Source organism: Garra rufa, chromosome 10, assembly GCF_049309525.1.
Source record: "Garra rufa chromosome 10, GarRuf1.0, whole genome shotgun sequence".
Taxonomy (NCBI): Eukaryota; Metazoa; Chordata; class Actinopteri; order Cypriniformes; family Cyprinidae; genus Garra; species Garra rufa.
In genome coordinates this window covers 20,306,391-20,332,643 of record NC_133370.1, presented here as the reverse complement: position 1 = coordinate 20,332,643, position 26,253 = coordinate 20,306,391, and the positions used below count along the sequence as shown (strand labels likewise).

General features: G+C 43.9%; 1 protein-coding gene across 1 annotated transcript; it reads right to left on the bottom strand.

Moving 5' to 3' along the window:
• ptch2 (patched 2) lies at positions 1–25,900 on the bottom strand. Its single transcript, XM_073849049.1, has 22 exons — positions 25,466–25,900; positions 23,842–24,034; positions 16,341–16,530; positions 16,174–16,243; positions 15,910–16,001; positions 13,771–13,966; positions 13,558–13,679; positions 12,778–12,925; positions 11,781–11,912; positions 11,503–11,658; positions 11,329–11,421; positions 11,098–11,223; positions 10,280–10,398; positions 9,441–10,180; positions 8,451–8,593; positions 8,173–8,353; positions 7,778–8,058; positions 6,577–6,714; positions 6,339–6,481; positions 2,671–3,061; positions 2,072–2,573; positions 1–1,959 (listed from the first exon to the last, which is right to left on the bottom strand). Exons 1-22 carry the CDS (start codon positions 25,616–25,618, stop codon positions 1,925–1,927), a joined length of 4,344 nt encoding a protein of 1,447 aa, XP_073705150.1. The 5' UTR covers positions 25,619–25,900; the 3' UTR covers positions 1–1,924.
• Between the last annotated feature and the right edge of the window lie 353 nt (positions 25,901–26,253).

Below are 26,253 nucleotides of genomic sequence, written 5' to 3'. Positions count from 1 at the left end.
TTTTTTTTCTTTTACATTTATTTTGTTAGTTGAATTCCTATAAAGGGTGAAGGAAATGATGGTCACAACAGGTTTTTCTTTTCTTTTTTCCTCAAAGTTTTCTGAAGTCACAGTGTTTTAGACAACAACAAAAACAGAAACTCTTCAAATCTTTACATGAAGAAGGAAAGGCAAAGAGTCTACACAAGGTGGACAACCGTAGCCACCCCTTTCCTTCATTATTTCCAACAGCAATATGAAGATTTCAAAGCCCGCTCCACCCAATCTCCCCCCACCCCCAAAACAAAACAAAAAAATCTGAGAAACAAATAGATATAATTATATATTTATATTTATAATATATTTACTCTTTAAAAATATAACTTCAGTCTAGTGACTAACATCTGTACAAACTACAAAAATAAAAATTTTATATAAATAATTTATATGGCATGACATACATTTGAAACAAAACCCCTATGCAGGACCCCTGTCCCCTACCCTTGTCTCCTGTCTGCCCAAGCCACTTCTGTCCTTAAGCTGTACATGTGCTTTAGATCGCTTATTTTGTGTCGCTTTGTTTTCCAGATACAGTAGCTACTTGGTTTGTTTCCGTAAAACATATTTGTTAAATAAAGAGCGAGAAAGAAAAAGAGAGTGAGAGAAGCTGCCACTTACATTAACACTTTTTCCCTGCATTTATTCTGGCAGTGACGTGACCAATACTGAAAGAGTGAGCTAAGAAGGAGAACTGAATTGCAGACAATACTAGGAAGACTAGCACCAGAGCTGTTTATCTGTCCCTACACTGGCCTTGTGGGAGATGCCCAGAGGGCAACTACCAGGTAAACAATTGCGCAGGGCTTTTGCTATTTACAAAGCAGCCAACAAGATGACAAAAAAAAGAGAAAACAAAATTGCACTCATGCAAAATTCCCTTTCTGAATGATATTTGGGTAAACAACATGTTTGCCTCATGTCTCCCAAAGTTTAGCTGGGGCATATATAGTGACAAACTGAAGCTTACTCATGTATGGCTAAAATAACCATAGAGGAAAATAAAAAAAAGTGTCATTTAACCACCCCTTCAAGTATATAAATGTAGACTGCAAATGAGTTTATAATGGAACATGTAACAGGAAACAACAAACCCATTCCTGCTGTTCACTGCAAATTGTACTAGACATAGACTATTTCACACTTAAAACCATGAGAAGTCATAAAACAGATGATAACATTACACTAACAGTCCATATCAGTCACAATGTTGACCCTTAACAGTATAGTGATGTATTACTGAACAGTTTGAAAAGTTAAGAAGGCACAATGGTTGCTGTCAGTAAAAAGTAAAATAAATTAAGAAAGAAAATTTTAACTGAGAAAAACTGTTATCTATATAGGTCTTGATTTTGTACAGTGCAATCAAAGTTAAGTCAACACCTTTGAACAATACAGATAAGCTTCCTATTGGCTGCAGTATAAGAACTTGTTAATATAAAGTTAAATCTTGGCTTATGTTGGGGAAAGGGGTACTGCATATTTTCAAGACACGTCATCTTAAATTTGAAGTGTAGCAGCAAAAAAAAGAAAAAAAAATAAGAACACTGACCTTGCATTTCAATAACCTAATATCATTTCACTTATTTTACATATAGCACATTTTATAATCTATACAGTGGAGGGAACAATGCCTCCAAATCCTCTTATACATCTTTTACACAAGAGAATACACAAGTTATACAGCACATTTTAAAATAGTTTCCCTCTTTTTAGTATTAAAATATATATATTTATAAATGTCTAAGAAGACCTTTTTAATAATTTTAAAATAAATCCTCTTGTCTGTGTGAGGTCTATGTACAGTTCAAAGAGATAAAAGACACCAGGCTGGGGTTGGGAACTTCCCAAAACAGCCAGAGATTCCAGACAAAGGGCTGGGAGCAGTCTAGCAATCTTTGGCTGCTTGGATCCATGCACCACCTGTAACACATGCAATAGAACATTGTTAGGATCAGTAATAACAATCATAATCTAAACTACATCATTCTCTAGTACTGGGATTTGAAATTTGAAAGCTGCTTAGAGTCTTTACCTAGCGCCTGGTTAGCTTGATGCTGGTTTTTCTCTGTGGATTCCAAATCTTGAAGTTCCAAAGAGTCCCTCTTATAATGTGTAGCTTTCCCATACATTTGAGAAGTCCTCTTAGAGTCATCAAAAGAGTCCGACTCGTTATCCTCAAATCCATCGTGCATGTAACCCTGGTACGACCCCGGCAAACTGGGGTGCACTGCCACTGTCACAGAGGCTGTTGCTGTAACCATGGTGATTGCATTGTTAGGGCGCTGCAATGCCCCAGAGCTGTGGGCTGGGGCTGTAGTCCTGTTTTGCTGCTGCCCTCTCCCTGGTTGTGGCCCTGGGCCACACTGAGTAGTCCTACAGTGGGTCCTGTCGCTAGGTAAATGTTGTCGCCTTTGCCCTTGGTACTCGTGTTTGTTGTCCCACCGTGTGATCTGTGAACTGACTGAGTTGACTGCATTCTGCTTGGACTCGCTGTTCTGTCCTTTAGAGGTGTTTTCATTGAGAGGTTTCACCACCTTGGAGGCAAGAACAAGCACAAACACATTACAAAAGTGCTCAAATGGTCTATCGTAAGCAGTTTGATTAAAAAAAAATTCTGTTAGGTCGACTTACTGTTAGCTTAGGGAAGCTGGGGTTCTTGCTGGCTTCGAGCAGGATGTGAGAGGTTGGAGGTTGAGCTGGAGACGTGATGTATGCGCTCCTGTCACAGTACTTGTACTCCTCCTCGCCAATGCCAGAGGTGGTTGTAGTTTCAGAATAGTATTCGGATTCGGAGGTCTCGGAGAACGCCTGACGTGGTCCCTTGGGAATGTGCCCAGCGTAATACCCGTGGTGGTTCATGGGAGGAGGCATGGGCTCAGGAGAGGGACTTTGCAAGTGGTTGGCATTGTTAGCGGGTATGACCTCCGCTGGCGGGCCCATGAGTGAAAGCAGTACCGGAAGTAGGACCAGACCATTCAGGATCCCCAACAATGTCAGTATGGCCAACACCGCAAAGAAGTATCTGCAGGGAAAACCACAAATGAAGAGAATATTAATGCTAAAGCAGCCACCAAACATCCATAGCATGTTCAAACAAGATTAGAGACAATAGGATCAGCATCTAGAAGAGGAAGGTGATATCCAAGAGTTCCTGTAGGATGGTGATTTCTTTCCCTACATTTCCTCTCACTGCTTCCTCTCTCCTGGCGACCTAACAAAGCTGGAGAGAAATTCCTGGGTTCCATCTTCATAGCGAGTGCTAGCTCTCTCTCCCTCTGGGAGCCCTCATCTATCACCACTGCCCTGCCACTTCCTGAGGAGATGTGTTTACATTAGTGAACAGATTCTACGCGTCAGAAACACCATTCCTCTCCATTGCTTTTCTCCCTCTGCTTTCTTCCCTCCCTCGGTCTTAAAAGCTGCCACTGCTGTTAATGTAATTTTCTCCTCAGAAACGTAATACCCTGTCTTATTGAGATCTTGTTTCACCCTGGCCAGGGCACGCCACCTTTGTGTTTACGCTGAGCAGGCCAGGCCAGACCTTTGCTTTCAACCTTTTTCTTCCTCCTACTCTGTCTCCCTCCTTCTGGCTCTCAACAGCCATACTGGCTCAAGTCAACAAGTATTCTGTGTGCAAAACCAGTCTGATTAAGACTAGCTATTTTCTCAGTGGAGGTGACTAAAGCAGGAACCTCAATCCAGTTCTGAGGACTAGCAGGAAGCACCACCCTCCACCTCCAGAGCCAAGAACATGGAGGTCTGGTTGGCACAGGCGCTAGCGGGTCTGGTGGAGCAGTGTGAAGTGGTGCAGAGTTGCTTAAGGCTGGAAGCAGCGCTGAAAATGTATGTTTGAACGAAGGGGCCAAGGGAGAGGGTGGTGAATGAGGTTTCCCAGGCTTTAGCTCATGGGTGAGCGCTAGAAGTAAAGGCTAGAGATGTAAGGCTATAGTAGTTTCGCTGTGTATACTGGCTTGCGTGTTAACATGTAGTGCTCGCTAATAGGCTGCAGGGCTGTGAGGGTGTCTGCGCCTCTGTGCTTCAGCTCAGAGCATTGAGGAAGGGCTCTGATTCACCACAAGAAAGACAGTGCATGAGAAAATTAGAGAGCACTCCAGTTAAATGGTTACACTAAAAAGAGACAATTCAGCTGTGGTTCAGACTTCTGGAGGTAAGAAAAAGAGGAACAGAATCTGGAAAAAAAGTCTGGAATGTTCTTTTAACCTCCCACCCTCTGACCATTTTTGCTTCTGTCACATCTACAAGAACCTTGGGTTTCAGAAAGAAAGAAAGAGAGGGGAAAAAGTTCATCTTTGGCATATCTGCTTGGAGCATTCCAGACGTACAGTGGAAACTGCTGTCCATTGACCCGTCTCCTCCAATGAGGCCATGTGTTTACTTTGGCTCTCTGAGAACCGTCAAACAAATGAATCAAAAAACCCTGTTAAAAAGATTACAGGTCTGACGGTCATCGCACCACTGAACCTCCATTTTGGATCTATTTTGGTTTGGTCTCTATCGCAGCTCCCTGAGGAACCAAGACCTGTACTGTATAACAGAACCTCTGGCTTTAAAAGACTATAATTACCTATTTTAAGTCATTATGCACAGTCAGGGAGAGGTAATATTTAAATTGACCTCTAAAACCCAAATTTCCAAGGTGGCCCGTCGGGGTCTGTGCGTAAAACACAGCACTACCGGAGACTTTGGTCAGAATTATATGCCACATTTAGACCAGAGACTGAGCTATGCTATGGGTTTCTCAGACGGAGACAAGTAAGCCTGCTTTCATTGCCTCCAACTTCTCTCATGTCTGTTTCAACATAGAAGAATCAGACAACTTAAGTGTGAACCATTTTCATTTTCAGTCATCTTTTTCTACGGCAATGGCTAAAACAATTAGAAGAATCACACGTTTGAGTGACACTTTGATACTAGTTCAAGAAAGGCACAATCATCCTTTCAACACAGTTTCTAATGTTCAGTGAAAACATGAATACTGTTTAAGAATGGAGAAAAAAAATCAGACAAAGCAGCCAACCATCTCTGGCTGCACTTACGTCCACCTTTTGTTAGTTAAAAGCGCTCATTCTGTCTGACGGTCCTGTATACATGAAAAGATTGGAAAAAGGGCGCATGTTTATTTTACTAAGTCAACATTCCGAAAGTGGAGCGTGATTTATTTAAGGAGTAAAGAAAAAAAAGAAAAAGAAAAAGAAAAAAGGAAAAAAAAAGACTAAACCATCCATGGGCCCCGCCTGGGTTAGACCTCCAGAGTAGACCTAGTGTTAGGAATTCTGTTGTTTATATAAACTGTAATCTTTTCCATTCCAAGTCAGGGGTTGGAAAGGGTGGCTCGTTCTAAGAGGGGCCGCTGAGCTTGTTCTCCTGTTTATTCAGTGTCCCACAGCCAGGAGATGTTTACAGCAATGTATTTATGCTACTCCCCAGCTAGAGGGCCAGACCTCTCTCTCTTTCTCTCTACATCTAAACAGGACCTCCCACCGTGAATGCCCCAGTGCTGGCACACCGCTTGCACCAAATGGTTTGCTCCAATCCCCAACCCCCAATCTTTCCTCCGGGCTTTACCACTGTCCTAAAGCAATCTGCTATAACAATCCCCTGCAGTTTCCTGGAGACCCAAACCACACTGCTCTTCCTCGTTTCCAAATTATTCTTTGGTGCAAAAAGTGGGTGTTTGAAAAAGGACCAAGAGGCATATTTTTAATTTTCAACATGCAGCTATGTTGTACTGGATCCTCTAACTAAGCCATTTTTTATGTCATGGGTCTGTTTGAGGCGGATCTCAAGGTTGTGGTTTGCTTTCAGCAGAGCCCAGATCCAGTTGGAAAAAAAATGCTCTTTCTGTGAAGTAGGCATTAAACTAGGCAGAAAAGCTGCCCAAATGCAGTGGCTAAAGGGAGTTCACAACCAAATGATTGACCAGTTGAAATCCTCCCCGCAATCAGGGTGGGAAAAACTGTGAGCAAGTGTGTGCATGTTGAGTCACCACGCAGTGGGTTGTATATTTACATGTTTACAAGCAGCTGCTGCACTCCCTTGATGTTTCCTCCATTTGTTGTGCATTCAAGCGGCTCAAGGATGTTTGTAAGAGTGCTGTGGTGGTCTAAGGGGAGTTAACATCCAGATTGACAACACCAGGTGATGGGAAGGCAAACGTTACCACCTGTACCCTTCAGCCACATGGACAACTGTCTCCCTGCCTAAGGCCCACCACCATTTTGAAAGCCAGCATATGGGCCAACCTCAGAGACCCGCCTGGAGAAATGTCAATCACTCACCTCATGATGAAGTCGAACTCCGAACCGGCAAGCATAAGCACTCCCAGCAGAGTAGAGATGGCGCCGTCAATCACAGGAGCAAACATATGCTCCATAGCCACGGCTGAACGAGTGTTCCTGTCCCCAATGGCAGTTAGGAAACCCTACAATGTGGAAAATAGAGAGAATGAAACTGGTCTGTTTGATTGTATTGGCAGAAATACAAATACTGATGAATTACTGTACGAGATGGTCTTACCAGTGCAATGTGCACAGTAAACTCCACTCCGATACCAACGGATGCTATAAGGATGACAACAGGAATGGCGCTCAGTTTGATGCCAATTAGGCCCATGATGCCAAAAAGTTCCACCGTCATCATAGCCAAAATAAAAACCTGTCAAGTAGAAGAAACGATTAGCATATTAGGAGTTGCATCACAATGATCTATGTGTATAGAAATGGCACTACATAAATCACAACGCAGAAATGGGCCACATTGGACCAATGTCTTCTACATTTCACTGTCATCTGCCCCAAGTATCAGATTACATAATGGCTATGTTCTGGCCCCTTCCCATGTTTTCTTAATTTCCGAGCAAGGGAAATGACTGACACAATATGATAAAAGAGCCATGTTTCCTAGTGCCATGTTTTCCTACTAAGGAAAAACTGTTTTTCTATAAATTAAATAGGGCACTTTGTTAAGTCTTTGCCCTGAAAACCTTTGATGTTGGCAGGGGGTCGAATTTGGTCATGCTTAAATTGGAGATGGTAAAACCCATTTTACTGAGGCCACATATAGGCTGTGAAACTGAAGAGGACAGAGCCAGTTTAGAGTAAAAAAAAAATCACTAAACTGTTTACTTTTCATTTAAATAAATGCCATAGGCATTTGCACACAAATAAGTGGGACATATTACAGCTAAACCAGAAATACATGTCAACCAAGGCCTTGTCAACCAAGGTCTAGTTTCCTTGCTTCTTCATGTTGGGCTGAGGACCCCACCAGCCTGTGTGAAACGCCTCCTAGCCCCTGAACTAACTCACCCACCCACTACCCCCACTACACTCAGTCCCTGATGGATGGGTTTAGCAGGCCAAGGTCGTGACTGGGCAGATCTGTCCTGTCCCTAAATTTCTGGACAAAGGCAGTTGGAGGTAAAAGCCTTCAGGAGAGCTTTGCATTTCTTCTTTAGAAAGTCTTGCTGCACCCATTTGAATTACAAAAGAGATGAGGGGGAGAGTATGTATGTGTGTGACTGTGTGTGTATATGTGTATATGCAGGCAGCACCCTCTAGACAACCCGCCAAGGACCTCCCCAGAAAACTGCCCTGGTGGCAAAGTTATTGAGCTGTGTTGAGGGGATCAGGGGGAGCAAGAGAAGTAAGAGAATAGGGGAAGAGGCTAGAAAAAAGGGAGTTAGAAATGGATTAGGGTGAGAGGAAGGCAGACTTACAATGACGCCTGCAGTCCAGGGGTTGAGCAAGAGGATGGCGCACACCAGGAAGGTGCAGGCAAGCACTACGCTGATGGACAGCAAGAACCAGTGGCGCAGACCAATGTACTGTTCCCAAAACAAAAAGGGGTAGCCGTTGGGATAGTTCTGAATTCCCTGGCGCATAAATTCCTCGCAGATTGTGCGCACACTCTCGATGGCTTCAATGAAGTCTGAGGCTTGTCTGAGGCCATTTAGGTAGAAAGGAAACTGAGCAAACTCTAGAGGCTCTGCCGCAGGAACTGAAAGAGAGAAGAGGTAATGCTCTTAGACATGAACACACTTTTGAAACTTAAATATGATCCATAAATATGATTAGACTACCTTTGTAAAGTCATTGTATTTGGTTTACTTACTGCGAAGGTTCTCCCCAGTGGTGTCGTACTTATCATGGATCCACTCTCGAGGATGGGGGTAAAAGTTGGCTTGGGAAGCAGCATAGCCTAACGGATCATTACTGACCCATACTGTCAGGTAGATGTAAAAAACCTCTGGTGGAATAAGACCATCCTCGTCCACCAGGCGACGGGATGTGAGCTTTACAAGAAACAATATATGTAAATGTAAGTTTTGGAATAGATGCAAAGTTTTAGAGAGGTATTTAAACGGAATGCTCCAATAGTTGACCACACACCTGGCTGTAGTTGAAAGGTTCTTTCTTAGAGCCAGTTTGTATGAGAAGCTTGTAGGCCAGCGCTCCATCCTCCGTGCCATTGCGATAGCTGTCATGGGTGATTCTGCCAGCTTCCCAATCGGCATCAAATGTAGCCTGCAGACCTACATGGAGAGTGGATGGGTACAATTAGACTTATTGTGAGAAAGCTGTTCAAACCTTCCTACTTTTCACAATTCAAAGCTATGACAGAGGATTGTTAAAATCACTCCTCCCTTAGAGAGGGGGGCAAAAACTCGGGTCAGATTTAATGCCAATCCACACACACAAACAGCCGTATAAACCAAAATTCCCCCTCCCCTTGCTGGGTTCTCCATCTTTCTGCCTGGTGCTGAATAAATGTGTGTGGGCTGAATAAACTAACCAGAGAAAGCTTTTCGTGCTCTCCAAATTACAAAGTCTGGCAACAGCTGAAAAACAGTTTCCACAACCATTCTGTAATTACAGAGATCTCCTCACAAAAAAAGGAAATAGCATAGGGGAGAAAGAGTGAGTCTTTCAACTACCTCCAGTTTCCACAGCCTTTCAAAATAAATAGCTTCTTTTCAATTCGCTGGGTTTTAGTTATTGTGGATTCACCTCACAGTTAAGCTCTCAATACAAACTAATGTGAGCAGAGAGGTCACAAACAGTCTAAGATAACCCCTGACCCTCCCATAATCTTCTCTATGCCCAGGTGGGTTGAACACAAAAGCAGATGACAGAAGTGAACTTTCACTGAACTCTTTCTCTCACCTTTAGAGATAAGAGCATTTCCGACACAATGAACGAGTACAACTGAAAATGGCATTTTTCATATATTTCGTAGATACCTATATATACTTATCTATAAACAACATAGTGGTGCAAGACAAGTAAGAGGCTGATTAGTGGTAGGCATTTTGAAAACAGTCGTAAAAGCTGTAGCCTTAGCAAGCACCCTTAATGAAAAATAACTTATTGTGAGCTTACCTTTGAGCCAATCCTGGAAGTAGTGCAGCCACATTCTGGGAAGCTTGTGATTACTGTCCTTAACTACATATTTTACAGAGTTGAAGGCATTGTGAAGCTGTAGAAGCTGTCTTTGAGAACGGGCATAGTCAAAGCCATCCATGGTAACCAGGTACATGTTATAGAAGGAGAAGTATTTAAACTGGGCAGTGATAAAGTCATACTCCTTTGTGTCTCTGGGGACAATATCGGTCAAGTAGAGTCCATCATGGACCATTGTGGTACCATACAGGCTGAGGCTCAGAAGAGCCACAAAAACAACGATCACCACAGTCTTAGTTTCGGGCTTGAGCAACAGAGGGGCATACTTTTCCCGTGCAAAGCTTGACAGATTCCAGCGAAAGAAAGGCAAAGGCACACACTCGCGCCCCTCTTTGGGCTCTTCCACCTGGGCTAGAAGGTCTCTGGTGGAGCTGGAGGTGGTGAACAGCTGGGAGCCATAAGGGTCAGCGGTGGGAGTGGGTGTGGATAGGACCATGGATGGAGGACTGGTGGAGATCTGGGAAGTGGGTGGCAGAATGGTGACAATATGCTGACCAGCTGCATCACACTGGGTGAATGCCTGTACAGTGGTGGTGATGTGGGTGCTGGTGGTTATAGTGGAGCCAGTGTAGGTGGGGGTGGCCGGAGCATGCTGGTGGTTGTCGTTAGCGTCCGAGAACTCCTGAGGCTGGATCTGGATCACCCGAGATGAACAGGGACTGAAAGAAAAGAAACATATAAATTCCCATCTTGAGTACCAAAGGATTTGGCATAATAAAAAGGGCTGATATTAAGTAAGGACAGTGCATCTTAGCTACCTGTAGAAACAGCACAGGATGTCCAGTCTTTTGTCCTCCCGCCTGTGCAGGTCCAAGCTCAGAATGGCAGGGAAGATCAGCAGAACCATGGCAAAATTAAAGACCACCACAATAGCAGCCTGAAATAAAGAGTAAGAGAGAAAGAGAGACTTCAGGATAAAGGCCAAGTCTTTTCGTTCATGAGTTCTACGCTGCCACCCGACTCCACAGCTGCTGTCTGAACTTGAGAAAAAACACTCTGCATTCAGGATCCCTCGCTGTTTTAGTGCCTCGGATTGAATCCCAGAAAGTAAAATATGCACCCTAAATCAACCAGCAACCCCCTCCCCCATCACTCCACAAATAGTCAACAATCCAAGGAAAGGGGACTCCCAAGGTCACAGCGAGTCTGAGCAGAACCCCCCCCCCCCCCAACACCGCCAGCCTCAGACAGACATTATATTCTGTATCATTACAGTCCAGACCACCCAGGGTTAGCCTGGGGAGATCAGAGAAGCACAGTCTGATGGCTGGGTGATATACTCATATATTCACTCATCTCATTACCTCTCTCTCTCTTGGTATCCCCTCCCCACCTGAAAACCAGGCTGTGAATTTAGTTGGATGAGAAAGTTTGACCATAAAATAAAGAGAGAATGCAAGAACGAGCAACAACAAAGGCCATCCTCACTTTGAATTAACTTTGACTGGTCATTTTTTAAAACCAACTTTCACTGCCCTTTTCAGATAATCAACGCTCCTGCCAGTCTGTCTGAATGGGGCATCACAGGGTGCAATGGTTGATGGCATATACTCACACAGAAAATACACGCTCATACCTGAAGCGAGAAGGCTCGGAGAGCAGGAATAGGCACTAGGGCAGCCATGAAAAAAGCAATCATGTTATTGATGGAGGTGAGAGCCACGCTGGTGCCGGTTCTTCTTAGGCAGTCACCTGTCCTCTCCTATGGAGAGATATGGCAAAGAATGAGCTGTGATCCTTATAAAACCTAAACAAAATCTTTATCTGCTAGAAGTCACGGTCCAAAGTGTGTTTATGAGATACGTGCCTTGAACGGGATGTTGGATCTGGTCTCGGTGAAGGAATGAGCCAGCAAAAACATGTCATCAACTCCAATGCCCAGGGCCAGGAATGGCAGCACCTGTGGAGGAACGCACAGCTCTGAGTTACAGCCAAGCCCTGAGGCTGAGTGTGAATTTAAGACGTTTAGGTGTGTATTTACCTGTGTGGTGGCGGCATTGAAGGACAGCCCCAGCAGTGAGCACAGACCAAGTCCTGCAGCCACAGAAAGAGCGACTAGAAGCACTCCAGCCAGCCCCACAGCACCCTGAGACTTAGCGCAGTCCCAGCGCAGCATGGTCACACATGCATATGCCAGCTGTGCACAGAGAGTAAGGGAGAGTAAGTCACATGTAAGGGAATAGCTTCACACATATGGAGACACGCTCATCACATTTCCATTAGCCCTAACTAGAGTTGCCACAGTAATGGATGTCTTACCATGAGCAGATAACCACCTGCCACCCTGATTACGCTGACGTCGGAGAAAGACTTCATGATGTCATTGAGAGTGGTGGTCGAGAAGGCGTAAACATTGGAGGAAGAGTTCTGAGGAATGCTCCCATGGACAACCTAGAAACAAAATCACAGTTTTGAACATCAACCCAGAGAATGCATCTACATGATTTCCAGTATTTGGATTGGAAAGAGCATACATGTGTGGGTCAATTCAAAGAGGCTTGCAACAGGCTGCAATTTAATACATTTCGGCATGAGCAAAGTTGCTTAACCTAGCTTTGTGTGTTTTGAATGAACTTGTGGAACTCATTGCGGAACAGGACAAATCTTGAATTACTTTTTCTGACAAGCCACACAAACATTCATTCTACTGTGGGCTGTACCTCGTATTTTATCCTAATAAGACACAAACAAGATAGCATAAGACCCTATGAAGCTTGACAAGTTAGAAATAATGAGCACAGATGCCAGAGGGCAGAGGTCAGATGGATCAGATGAGATCACATGGTCTCTCAGGCTACTCCATCAGCACCATGAATGGCCGACAACCTTAAGGGAAAGGAATACCTCTGCACTTTGTTTTTACAGTGCCCTATCCCCCCAACCTCCCCTGACTCCACTTCCCTTGCTCTTGCTCTCTTTCTAAGGCAGTAGAAATTACTGGAGGCTCTTCTCTCTTTCTCTCTCTCTCTTTCAGTGAGCATGCTGGGTGTCAGTTATCACAAAAACAGCTTGTTCCTATAACTGGGAGTCTGTCAGTGGCCTCCTAGGAGGACTCCGTTTACTAGGCAGCTGAGGATTGATGGAATTCAGGCAGACGTTGCCATCCTCTGGTCTAAGGAAAACAACCCTCTTGCACCACTTGTGACCTCCTGCACTCTTTTTACCTTTCCACCCCAGCTGGGCACCCTCCGCAGTCACTGAAACCATTCAGACCTCACAAAGTGATGTGTGGGTGTGTTATGAAACAGGAAATTACCTCAACGAACTTCCTCTGCCAGGACTCCAAGATGGCAGTGGCCTTGTCCTCATTCCAGTTGATGTCATGAATCTCATAGTCATCTTTAAAGTGCTCATAGAGCTGTTTGGGGCTCATGAGGAGAAACATAGTCTGAAGGGCCTCCGCACTATACAGGAAAATACAAAGGGCTGAGTGAGATCTGAACATAGAAACATGCACGTACAATTACAATCGTGTTGCAAAGTGAGTGTTGATATGGAGACACATTATAATAAAGGCTGGAATGATGCAAGTGGTCCCTCTTTGGCTTCCACTGAGATTAGAACAATGCTCAAGCACTGGGCGCAAGGCCAATATATCGTTTCTGCAGAGACTTTCATTTATTGCAGATTAAACTCTGCATTGAATATATACACATGAGTTTAAATTACAGGTGGGAAAATACATTTGCTCTTGCTTTTAGTTTACCCAGTTTGTTTACTTTGTATCACATGTTTTTTTCCATTCAGTGTGTTTTCATTTTCCTCCACTCTGCATTTGAGATCTGTCCATAGGTTATGTGGCTGTCCATCATGTTTAATTGGTCTTTCCTATACTGGGGTCAGAGGTGGAAACTGATCCCTCTTCATGTAAGGAATTCCTTGGATGTGTGAGGTTATTAGGAGTCAGAAAGATTCCTCCCTCTCTCCATCTCTGTCTCTTTCTGGTTTTCTCTCTCACTTTCTCTCTTGTCAGGGCCTCCTTAGAGAGGCCCACCCACATACCCCCTCCTCTTGCCTCTCCTTCTTTCTTTCTTACCTCTGCAAGGCATTCTGGGAGTCCTTTACTCTTTCACCCAGGATCAACTCCTCCTGCCAGTGCATGAACTTCTTGGAGAAACCATGGCAACCACCCTGAAGTTCAGCAGCAATGTCGGGGACCTAAATAAAACGCAGACCACACATTTAATGCAATCGTATAAATTCTACAGACTCATATTAATAAGTAATTTGCATTACACACTGTGCTCACCTGCCGTGGGTCCTTATTAGGGGCACTGTGAGGGCAGTCTGTGTCATTGGGATCCAAGCATGGGCGGTTCATATAGGCATGGCCCACCTGAGCCTTATCTAGCATCTCTCGGAAGCCCTCTAGAGATGTAAACTGGCTCAACTCCTCCATTAGCTTGAGGGGGTCCAGATTCATCCACTGAATGTCAGGCATGCCCCTAAAAATGTAAACATTTCAATTAAATTAACAGACTAAAGGTGTCAATTTTATGACTTTTTTCAAAAGATAGCAAGCTTTTTCTAAGCAAACCCCTTTTCCCTACCCTGCCGCTGCTTCTCCAGGCCTGTCGGCACCAGTCCCTCCCTGGTGGTGGCGGACTACAGATGCTGCATAAAGTAGCGTTTATTATCCTGTTACACGGAGGGGCATAATGTGCCGGCGGTCTACAGGCTGCTGTCTCTTAACTTTGTGCATCGAGTCATAACGATTACCTCTGCCTCTAAAACATCTTGATAAGGATGAAGGCGGGCAGTGGGAATGCTGAGAAGGGTTGTGCTTTGAGCCCAACCCCTTATCCTGCAGGTTTTAATCTATATTCTCTCACTTAGTGTGCATTGAGAAAGTGGACTATTGTTTATTGATGTGCCAAAGACTAATTCTCTAGGGTAGCGGAGTTACAGCTGGAGTCTTTTTAATGTTCTGATTGGGTGATTCTGGAAACACTGACAACCTCAAACTTTTAACATTATTTCATTATTATGGCATTGAAAATGATTATATATATTCCCTATGTAGCTAAAAAAAAAAAAAAAAGTAAAAATGCCATAGAACCCAGAGTGATACCCCCTGACTGAAAGAGGGGCCTTTCACCGTGATGAGTATTTGTGGGTAAAGAAGAATAAAAGTGAATAGTGTCCTAACTCCAGGCCCAATCTCACTCTAATAACTCATGAAGAGCAGCTTCAAATAAAGCTGGTCCTCTCCCATTCCCACATACCAAGCGCCTTTGCTCCTGCTTGCAAAGAGAGTCTCCTTTATCTCCTATTTTTTGCTTGAGTGAACCGGCCTGGGCCCTTTTGTTTTTCCATAGATTGCTGCTCTTTGTTCCCTCAAGTTTTTTTCTCCCTCACTCTCTCCCTCCCTTTCTCCCTCTGTCTCTCTCTCGCTCTTTTCCCTTTAGATGAAAAAAAAAAAACAGCTGAACTGAAGCGGAAGCCTGAGAGGACATTAGCCTCAGTGGCTAACGCAGGCCCTCTTCATACATTTCCAAATAGAGAAAACTGGACAATAAGTAAAAAAATGTTTGAGAATTCTCTATGAGAATTGACAGAATCAGTCTCAACCAATTGAAACCAATTTTTTCCTGAATGACATTGAACACAACATGGCTTTTGATTTTCTCCCAGCAAAATATTAAAGAGATGTTTTGGGTGGAAGTGTAAACTACAATGTCCAACATCCACAGTTAATTTTTCCCACTTTTTCCTCCCTCTTTCTCTCTCTGGGCCCACGACTTGAATAATGCCCATTTTATTTGTTGGACAACTTACAGCTCCAAGCCTGGGCGATTACCATGAGAATGCACAGTGTTACCCAGTGCTGACAAAGCCGGGCCCCCTCCAGGGCCCCCTCACTGATGGACACTCACTCGTAAACTGAAAGAATGCTTACCATTGTCTGACCCAAAGGCTCCCCTGCCCCCCCACCCTTCCCTCCTACCCACCCAGTAGCAGTCATCTCTCTCTCTCTCTCTCCCTCCCTCCCTCCCTCTCTCTCTCTCTGTCCCCTTTCCGTAAGGGCTTCTTCAGGCTGGGGGATTGGGTGGTGGGACAGGGGTGCAGGATTAGAGATTGTCCTGTAAAGCCCCCTCACCACACTGTTGACAGCTCAAGCCACACTGACGACGGAACCAGACTTCAGCTTATCAACAGACTAAATAGAGCTTTTGCTAGGGGCTTGATGTCAGAGTTTGTCGCAGTCAGCGCCGTTTTGGTTGAAGGTAAAGCCCAATTGTTATGGAAGCGTGTGTTATATCAAGGAGGGGGGTCAAAAGTTTCAGAACTACAGTTCAGGCACATTCCCTTATTTCATAGCTAATCCAGTGAAGCTATTTGAGAAATATGTGGTTATATATTAAATAAGAATAAGCAGAATGCTTACGGTAAATAGGCAGAGCCTCCCTGCAACTTAGAGCCTTCCCAAAAGCAGTCCAGCGGAGTCACGATCATACAGGGGAAAAGTTTGTCAATCATCTGCAAAGAAATAAGAGTATAATCTTCGGTAAGGCAGATTTCATGGCACAGAACAAAAAATAGCAAGTTAAGTTGAATAAACACTATAATAGCTGTCTGAAGCACTAAGCAAACAATAATAAGAAAATTATTATGAAGCAAGCCAAAAATTGCATAATAAAAACATGCTTACCCTCTCAATCATGACATTTTCTATAATTGGGACTCCGGATTTGAAGCAAATTTTATTAAGATCCCAAGATCTGTGGGTGGAAATGGTACAACTGCACATTAAAAGACTGGCCCTCATGTTTATAAGTGCTTGAAATTCCCTGTAATCCTGCTGGGGGTTGTACTCACTTTCCATAAAGAGACACTTGAACTTTGCTGGCTGACAGAGCAGCCTCCAGGTGGAGCAGCAAAGCCTCCTGGGTAAGAATATTGGTTCCTTCCTGTTTCGGTGTCTGTATGAGCATCTGTGAGGTGAACACTGATTCTTCTCCCTGCTTCTCTTTTGTGTAGCGTAGCTCCTTGCTCACCCGACTGCCAGCTGAGACAGAGAGACAACACGGTTTGTTATGATTTGTGGATCACGTTTGTGTCTTTAGCACACTAAAGAGTAAAACTACTACTTATGACATGTCCCACACTTTCCCACAAGGCAAACAAGCAGGCTTTTGCACAGAATCCTCCATAAATTCTACAATGTGGCTGGCTAAAACCTGACAAAACTTTCCCAGCCCAATCTAGCCATCACCAGTTTAATTAATGCCTAACTCCACACTGCTAAGCACAGACTGTGGTTCCTGATGGGAAGGTCATTCAAGACGTTGGGACTTGATCTACAGGTCACCATGCCTGGATCCAAGATGTGAGCAAGGCAGAAGAGCAGAGGAAGAAATGCTGTTCATGTGGTATGTTGAGTCGGGATGAAAAGCATCAAAGAGTGCAGAGGAAACTCCGGGGTCCAGCCCCCTAATTAACGGAGGCGGTGGTGAAAAGAGGACGCGGGGTATCTGCGGCCATGCCAAATGCACATGAAACGCACCGGCCCAGATCAGAGCCTGCCCGTCTGCCCCTCCACGTCCCAATACACGATGACAAGCCTGCAGTGGCTGGCTGAGCCCACCGAGCCACTTCTCTCTGCACATCTCGCTGCTTGCCTCAGTTAATTGAGAGAGGGAGTCGGAGAGAAAGCGACATAGAGAAAGAGAAAGAGAGAAATACAGATAGAGAGAGAGGGGTACTGTTCTTGTCAGGGGTAGCCCACAGCTTTGTAAGTGGCTTTAAGAACAATCCTTTAACACACATGAAAGGTTTCGTTTAATGAAAGAAAAAGCTGAACAGAAACAAAGACACTGCACCGCAAATATAAAAGCCATGTGACTTGCCCTGAAGCTTACAACTGGATGCATGCAAACATTCAACCTCCTGGTTCCATTCATGCAGCTATCTGACATGCAGGTTACGTAAACACATTACTTCAAAAAATGTGGCGGACGAAATCTGAAGGCCGTTTCCATTTGCAAAATGCAAACACGTATTTGTGTCGATCTACAAACAGCATGTTCATATTTAATGCATTCAGGCATCTGCAGGAATTGAGCTCCAATCCTTGGGCCTGTAATTACAGGGGCTCCTGAAGTAAATTATAGCTATTTGTGTCTGGTTCCTCCCATCTGGACCACCCAGCTAGAGGCCCGAGTGGGCCCCGCCGCTCAGTCACCGCTCCACTCAGCCACCCTCCAGATGGGAGCTTTGCTCTGTTCTCTCGGCTCGCTGCTGCCGTACACTTAAAGAGACAGGCACGCAAATACTTGCACGGCCAGAAACGCACCACAGACGGTGGAACGTGATGCACAAAAGTGTACATTTGAGATTCGAACAGCTAGATCTGTCCAACACAGAAGCCTAGGGGGATTTTAAAAGCACTAATCTTTGCTTTGAGTTGCTGGGACTGGAACAGAGTAGAGGCGCTTGTGATTATAAAAGATTTTGTTAAAAAAACACTCAACAGACACCAAAGGTGTTGTGTGATATCGATCCAGCCATACTCCCATACAGAGCTTACTCTCTCCCAAGCACTAACCCTCCTTCTTTTGTTGTCCTTCATTTTTCACAGCCTTGGGGGTGACATCACCATCACAGGCCAATTATCCACGAGGAGGGTCTGACCAATGTTCCTCAACTTTGCCGGAAAGAAAACCATTCTCAGCGTCTCACAGATTAGATAGTTGTGTGACTGTAAATACTCTCTAGCACATAAAATGGTAAAAGCTGAAGCTAATCTACAGTCTGCCCTCACTGGCTGGAACACAATGGTAGCAAGCTTCAGCAAGCTTGTCTCAAGGTCCCACCCGGGAGCAGACCAGCAAAATGAGCTGGTGTGAGGGGGTTCCCTCCCAGTGGGCAGTATGGAAAGTGACATGTAATTAACTATGAAGAAGAAGCCCCCTGCTCCCCAGTGTCACCCCACTAGTGGACCCTGTCAGCTCCAATCTCACTCATGTCCACCCCGGCTTGGATTGTCGAATGCTCCGCAACATATTGCCTACAACTGCATGCTCACATTGACCTGAAATAAAGTTACGATTGCCGTATTGATGCATAAAGGAGAGCAAGAAAAAATACTAAATTCAACAAGGGTCATGCTAAATTAACCTAATGGAAAAAGATGCCTGTAGTGTCTACGAATTGAGGATTTGCATGTGGTGCAGTAGCAATGAGCAGCAAAGTCTGAAACCCAGTGCTTTCTCCATTAGGACAGGCCACCTTCAAAGTGTTGTGGGCCAGATTAGAGGGATTAAGAGGCTTCTGAAAGGACTCACGCTGTTCTGGAGGAAGTCCCACAAGGAAGAGTGCTGAAAGAGACATTTTTACCTGTTTTCACCACCCAAGTAAACCCAAGAGCTCAGATACACAGTCGGGTGCCAGTGCCTGCCCACGCACACACTCTCCCATACTGGCTTTCACTCTCTTTTTCTGTTTCCCTTTTTCTCCCACACACATTAGTATATGAAACCACCAAGAACAAAACAAGCTGGTCCAGCTTTTTTGCCTTGGGTCCGTCAAGACCTCATAATGTCCATTCCAAGTTCTTTGTTTGATTTTTTCTTCCTCTTCTTTCCAGACACATTATGTAGACAAGAAGGATAGATTTGGCTCAAGTGCAAATCTTTTTAAACATTTCAGCTTCACTGCAACTCTCAATCACGAGGAGTCTCAATGGCTTGACCATGACTGAGAGAACCACCCCATCTCACACGAATACAGTGGCAGATGGAGACTGCTCCACCTCTGCCTCTATGAGCGCTAACTCGAGGCCACCAAGAGACTCAATGCAGGTCTTTGTCACCCTCATTTTCAGTCACTTTCAGTTGTTTCCCAACAAACAGGAACAAAATAAAGAGAAACTCACTACAAAAGCAATTGGACCTGGATTTTTCCCAGCTGATAAAACAATGCGAGAGGGAGGAAGGGTTGGCTTCGTAGCTTATCTATGGGTGAGAATTGCACACGCACATATGCGTGTCCTCCTGTGCATCTTTCTGAGGAAACTTTCAGCCTTGAAGATAAAACTAAACACACACACATCATGCACTGTAACCCTCCAGATGGCAGGTAATGAAAAAATATATTAAAAACAAATCAAGATGGTTAAAACTATGCTTGAGCTAGCACCTATTCAGACCTGATACTTCTGTCAGCATTGACATAAATTTCCACCGGTTCTGGCATTTAGGTCCTAGCCATTTCCATATGTATAGCCTTCCCTGTACTAATTATGCTAATCAGCCCCAGTGTTGGCTGCTGTGAAAAATGCCCACATTAGGCACTCCACTGGCTGCTAATGCAGCTTAATGTGTGGTTGAAACATACATTCATCCCATGGTGAAAGGCAAAATTTTTCCACGTTGCTGGTTTCATTCAAACTGGAAATGAATTTATTGAGCCCAGAAACCATTTCTTTTCCACCACGTACCAAGAAAATGTTTTTTCTACCCTAACCAAAAGGACAAACTGTTGAGAAGGACAAAAAGGAGACTTTTTTCCAAAAAAAAGTGACCAGTTTCTGTTTTTTTTTAAAGCATGGATCAAAGAGAATGACCCTCATTGGACTGAATGTAAGAAATACTGTCTGAATCGGGCAGCAAGAGGGGCAGCTTCTTGGGGGTCTGGGCTCCTCCTGCCTTTGCTGGCGTTGTTCTAGTAACATTAGCTTAAGAATATAAACAGAAAGGTGTACCCTAGCACTTCTGCTATGGAGTTATACCTCATTTCGCCTCTCTGATCGTGGCACCAATGTCCTAGATATGAAACATGTTTTGTTGCTGCACTGACATTCTCTGGAACTGCATCGTGCTCTTAAGCACCCAATGTTTAAAAAACAAGTCGAACTGATTAGGTTAAGAGAATGAAAACCCTGGCAGAGTGAGTCAAGCCTTAATTGGCAATGCTCTAATTTTGTGTAGAAAGTTGCTAAACTTTGAGAAGGGATGCATTCAGTTCATAATATGGCTGTCCGTTCTTGAGTAATGGGGGCTGGAAAGCCGGCCTGTGTGGGGTGGGGGTGGAAACGGGGGGTTGAAGTAAACATTTTCAACTGACCCAGGTTGACTCTGGCCTTGTTTGTACTTTCTACTGGTGAGGTCTAAGTCTCGGCAGTTAAGGTTTATTTATGTAGCTGGGGTACTGCGGCTTGCCATTCACCTCCAATAATGCTTCATAGAGCTTTCTTTCTCTCGAATCCAGCACCAGAACTGGAAGACTGTGTATTTTCTAATGAATTATTGCATTTACCTTGCATTTCTTTTTTGTTTAGATAACACTGAAAGGTCCACATTTGTCTGTGCAAAGCACAGGTTCCCTCTGGTTCCATCAGTCCACATGCATGTGGACAAGGTCATTCATGCAATGTGTATATGTTCTTTATTCCTCTCTTCTGCTGCCTGGTGGCTTTATACAACTCAAGCAGGCCTGCTACCCAGATATCCCTGCACACGTTTGAGTAATGTTTGTACAGCTTGTCTGTGTGTACACGTCTGTCAGGCACACCAAAATCGTGTCAAAACGGATGAGAAAAATTAAGTTACGACTGTATATGAGTACATAAACATGTCCGTCTGTTTGAAAAAGTTTGCCGTTTGTTTAGCCCGGCACACATTTTTGCAATGACCGGTAAATGCCAACAATCCTTTTGGGAGGCCAGCATTACTCAAGCATATAATCACATATCAAAGTCTGCTTTTTTGCCCCATGCTGATAGGCAACTCGTCACTGACAAAGCTTTCATCATCCTTCACTCTCAAAAAGCTCAATCAAATATTAAAATCCACACAATTAAAACAAGATGTGGTACTGCTCGCTTTGGTGTCAGAAACCAGACGAAATAACTTGAGCTCCTTTGAAAACACAACTTTCTCAATCTTTTCTCCCCCTCTCTTAATTCTCCAAACAAATTCCCCTCTGCAATCCGACACTGCACATAAGGAGCAAACATGAAATCCAGAGTAATTTAAGGGTGTAGATGCTAGAATGTTTCTTCGCTCACCAGCCCCCAAACCGTCATCCTACATTTCATTTTATCGCCTCTTTCCCCTGCCTCACAATGCAAGCTAAAATCACACTTTCCCAAGAATTAACCCATGACTTAAAGGGGTAGTTCAGCCAAAAGCCCTTGTGTTGTTTTAAAGCTGTATGACATTTTTAAGTGGAACACAAAATAAGATATTTTGAAGAATGTGTCAAATGTGTCACAACAAAATTCAAGGGGGTCCAAAACAACATTGGACCACACTGACTTTCATTGTATGGACAAAAATACAACAAAACGTTCTTCAAAATACAAAGGTTGGAACAACAATTTCTACTGTCTAGAATCTATAATTTTAAACAACAAACCATTGCTTGGTAACAGTGAGAAATTAATACATACAGTCAGATACAAGCATACTGATGAATTTTAGGCCTGGCTGGATATATGTCTTTACATTCTGACTTCTTTGTGGCACAAAACACACAGTATTCCTAACAGGGTGCCTAAACCCAACTAAACTGTTGCTTCGTTTTTATAAGGCATCTAAACACGAGGTTGCTGCTTTTCGCACATCATTTGATGGAAGGCGGAAGCAATTACGGGTGGCCCGGGTGGTCCCTGAGGACATGGACACTTGGTGGCCTGGGTGACATTTGGGTGGGGGCTAGAGCAGAGGTGAAGGAGGGACAGTCACCGCCTCAGGGGTAATGAGGAGGCATATGCTCCAAAATGCACAGCTGGGCAAGTGTGAGATCCACAGCCCCTGACCGTTTTGCTATTCTTTACAGCTCCCCCAGAGATTTACATTTTTATGACAAAATAGTTGCAACATTTAGTTCTGTCCTTAAAAATCATGATTCGTTTTGAAAGAAAATGTTTTGGCTTGCCAAGTCATTGATATATGCAACTATTTAGTAATCGCTAACAGCACCAGGGACCTTTTTAAATTCAATTCCCAATCACAAGACCTATTATAAAACTCTTTTGTTTGTCCCTGTGACTTTTTATGTGTATGTGTGCAGAAGTGAATGTGTGTGCCTGTGTGTGAGAACTAACCTCTCCTTGTTACCATACCACTTACTCCCCATTCAGCCCAGAGCAGCTTTGTCAATGGGCTATTGGGGGAAACAACGCAGGCAGAAACTTTAGAAACACAGGCACTGCCTCTTAAAGGCACAGCGTTCCTTTTCAGCACTTTGGCGTTTCACTCCAGGAGCCCCATGCTTTATGCCTGCTTTACATTAAAACACAAATTTCACTGACAACATCTGACAACTCCCTTTGCTTGACTTCAGCTAACGTTCCCACCGGAGAGCATTTGTTCATATATAACCTCCTTTGGAGATCGGAATATTTCATAAGTAATAACTTGTTTTAAAAATTGCTTTTCAGCAAGTCAGAAAAGCATACTATTTGACGGTGATATTGTAAAAAAGCATATACCGTTTTATATTAATGCCCCACCACATGTTCTGCAACAAACCAATGCTAAGCTATTATGAACAACATATTTTATTTTCAAATCAAACTACTAAAGTAGAAAATAAAGATGCTTAATATGCTCGTGCATGAGCGTGTGCACGTTGTGTGTGTGAGTGTGAAACAGGTGGGTAAACTTCAGCTGTATTCACTTTTTTTTGGTAAAGGGGGGTGCCTTTATTGTTGAATGGAATCCAAGAATAGTGAAGGACCACACAGCGAGCACGAGGGGGAGGGTCAGCACCTCAAAGATGGCTAACGATTCACACACAGCCCATCTGTGCAGGGGATCAGCAGTGTGGCGAAAGCCTAGGGGGCTTAGAAGGAATTTGGCAGTGTGAAAACCAAATAAAGCTGCCTGAAAATGCACAGATAAGTGAGGTGCACGGAAAGGACGTCAAACGGGAAAGGGAGAAAAAGAAAAACATCAAGCGCAGCACCCACCGCAAACAATATAGGCTGATGGGGAGAGAACAAGAGAAGGCTTGCATGCGCTAGGAAAAAGAATGCTACGTGTGCGTGACAGGAGATATGGAATTCCAGAGGCCACGGTCTATGTCCGCTCAAAGATCCTGAGACTTCATATCAGAAGCCCACACAAGGTCTGGGTCTACATCGCCCAACAACTGCACCACAATCACATTTTCAATCAGTTAAGCTAGCTATGCTTAGTTAAGCTAAGCAAAGGCAGTCAGAAGTGTTTGGGAGAGAGTTCTAAAATAAAAATCACTATGTCAATTCTGACCCTATGCAACATACAGCTCACAAATAACTTGTTCCATCAGATCTCCTCACCAGAAATAAACCCACACAGCGCATAAACGAAACATGAAAGCTTGGACTCACCTTCCACCCATAGTTTCTCAATGTCCGTTTCAATGGCAGCGACCCGCAAACCAACAGACAGGGCTCCGAACACAAGAAGTCCAATGAAAAGGACTTTTCCACAGTGTCGCTGGATGTGACAGCCCAGAGAAAAGAGAAAAGCCTGGAACCTCGCCCGAATCCACAGTGGTGCTTTCTGTCCCACAGCTTTCCCCTGAGACACAAGAGAGGAACACTTATTCACATGTACAGTGATGCTATTTCAGATCGGTTGTAACACACGGTGCCCTGCCAGGATAGCGAACTGTCCTGAACACATGAATTAACATTTACAAGTCAGGTTATTTTCTTTTTTAAACAAGACACTGTCTATTTGTTGTAAAGTAAGGAATGTTAAAGAAAATAATATGTGAATTATTTTATATTTAAGTTTAAATACCAGTCTGACAAGTTTAAATCCCACCAATGTCATGAATGTTATCATATAATGTAGTAACGTGTAGTAACATGGCATGAGTTAGAGAAATTCATAGGCCTGTAAAATCATTTTGTTATACCCTCGTCTCCATCCATTCAACTAGTTGCAATATATATTTTTTCATCTGTACCTCATTTTTACATATTCCTTGTCTTAATTAAATTCAAAGTTCCAAAAAGTTCAAAGAATTTTAACTGTTTATAGTATTATAGGACTTTCTCCAAACATCTCACAGGCCTGTTTCTCATCTGGTCTGAATTCGCTGCTCATCTCTTTATTAAAGAAGACGGTTAAGTCAGATTATGAAATCTATATAAAAGCTGCTCAAAAGCTTAACCCTCAAAATGTAGAATGTTAAAACAAATGGGATCGCACACCTTCAGCTAAAAGCTGTCAAACATGTCTTGTTATAAACAATAACTGTTGGTTCTTCTGTTATCACACAGCAGCATGTTACAAGGAAAGTGTATTTGTAAGCATTTCTAACAGGCTATAATAGAAAAGCAAACACTTTTATAAGCAATTTGATCAAAAATGTAGATTCACGTAGCCAGGGTTTGCAAGGACCTCACAAGTTTCCTGCAACTGGCAGTCCTAGCTGCAGTATAACTGGACATGTTTTGGTTTCACTCATGGGAGTTTTGACACATAGCCAAGCGTTCATGCGCTTCACTGATGCTTTGTCAGATCAAACTTAATCAGTGAATTCCTCAGCGGGACGCGCGCATTGTCAAACAAACACGCTATATTGTATCTAGACCAACCAGGTTGAACACTGAGGGACGAATTAAACGCACAAAAACACTCAAAACGCGCGGACAGAAGGGCTAAATGAATGAAGACTCGGCTTTCATTCATAGAAGTCGCTGTCCGCACTCTTACTTTCATATTTAGCATTGTTTACTCTCCATCTAAACAGATATGCAGCAAACTATGTTGTATGTAGCCTGTTGAGCAGTTCCTTCTCACTAGCTAAAAAAAAGAAAGTAAATTCCCTTCAACACTTCTGAAACTAGGCTAAAGAAAGTCCTTAACAGTTCCCTGGCTCCCTGAAATACAAATATGTTACCACGAACACGAAGAACAACAACGTAGTGTCTGTGTGTGTGTGTGTGTGTGTGTGTGTGTGTGTGTGTTTGTATATTCCAGCGGAAAAGCGTTTGTCACCTTAGAAATCTGTTTTAACGCAAAAGCGGCGTGGCAGTAACTGGGTCTCCGGAGGAGATCTGAGTTCACAGGCGGCGGAGAGCGTGTGTAACTTGGGGGTAAATCTCCAAAAACACCACCGGCCGGTCCCGGGTCTCTGGGATCCGAGGCCATAGTCCAAACGGGGGGCAGAAGAAGCGCTGAAGAAAGTTAAAGGCAAACGCGGCGCGTTAGGAACAAGCGATAATAATAATAATCCAAGATTCGCGACACGCGCATCCACCGGGTTCAACTTGAAGAAATATTCTCTAGTCTTTCCTTGAGCCAAAGTCTTCCAACTCCATCCCAACATTATGTGCTCCAATCCGTATAGATCCTTCGGTCTTCATTCGTCCAGCTATAGCGCGCAACTCGTTTTAAAGCAGAAGAAAGTGGCGAGCGGATTCCGCCAGTCTACCTCTGATCCTGTTGCAGTAACATTTGGAGAGGTAGCCCCTTTGCAAACCCTGAAAAGGGTGGTTTGATGGAAAAGTGCTCTGGTTCTCATTGGCCGAGGAAGAGGCAAATTACTTTGCAAACATCTCCTATTATTAGCTGCTAAGCAACAGCTCACCAAAGTGGAGAGAGAGGGAGACCACCCAGGCAGGCAGCCCCTCACATCAGCGCCGGGAGGGGGAAGTGCTAGAGGAGCTCTTTCACTGCACTGCTGCTCCGCTCTGCACATTCCCAATAGCCTCAGCTCGTATTTTAACACGCTATCACACAGGCCATCTATTGATACTGCAGCCACACATTTCTGTTATGCTGAC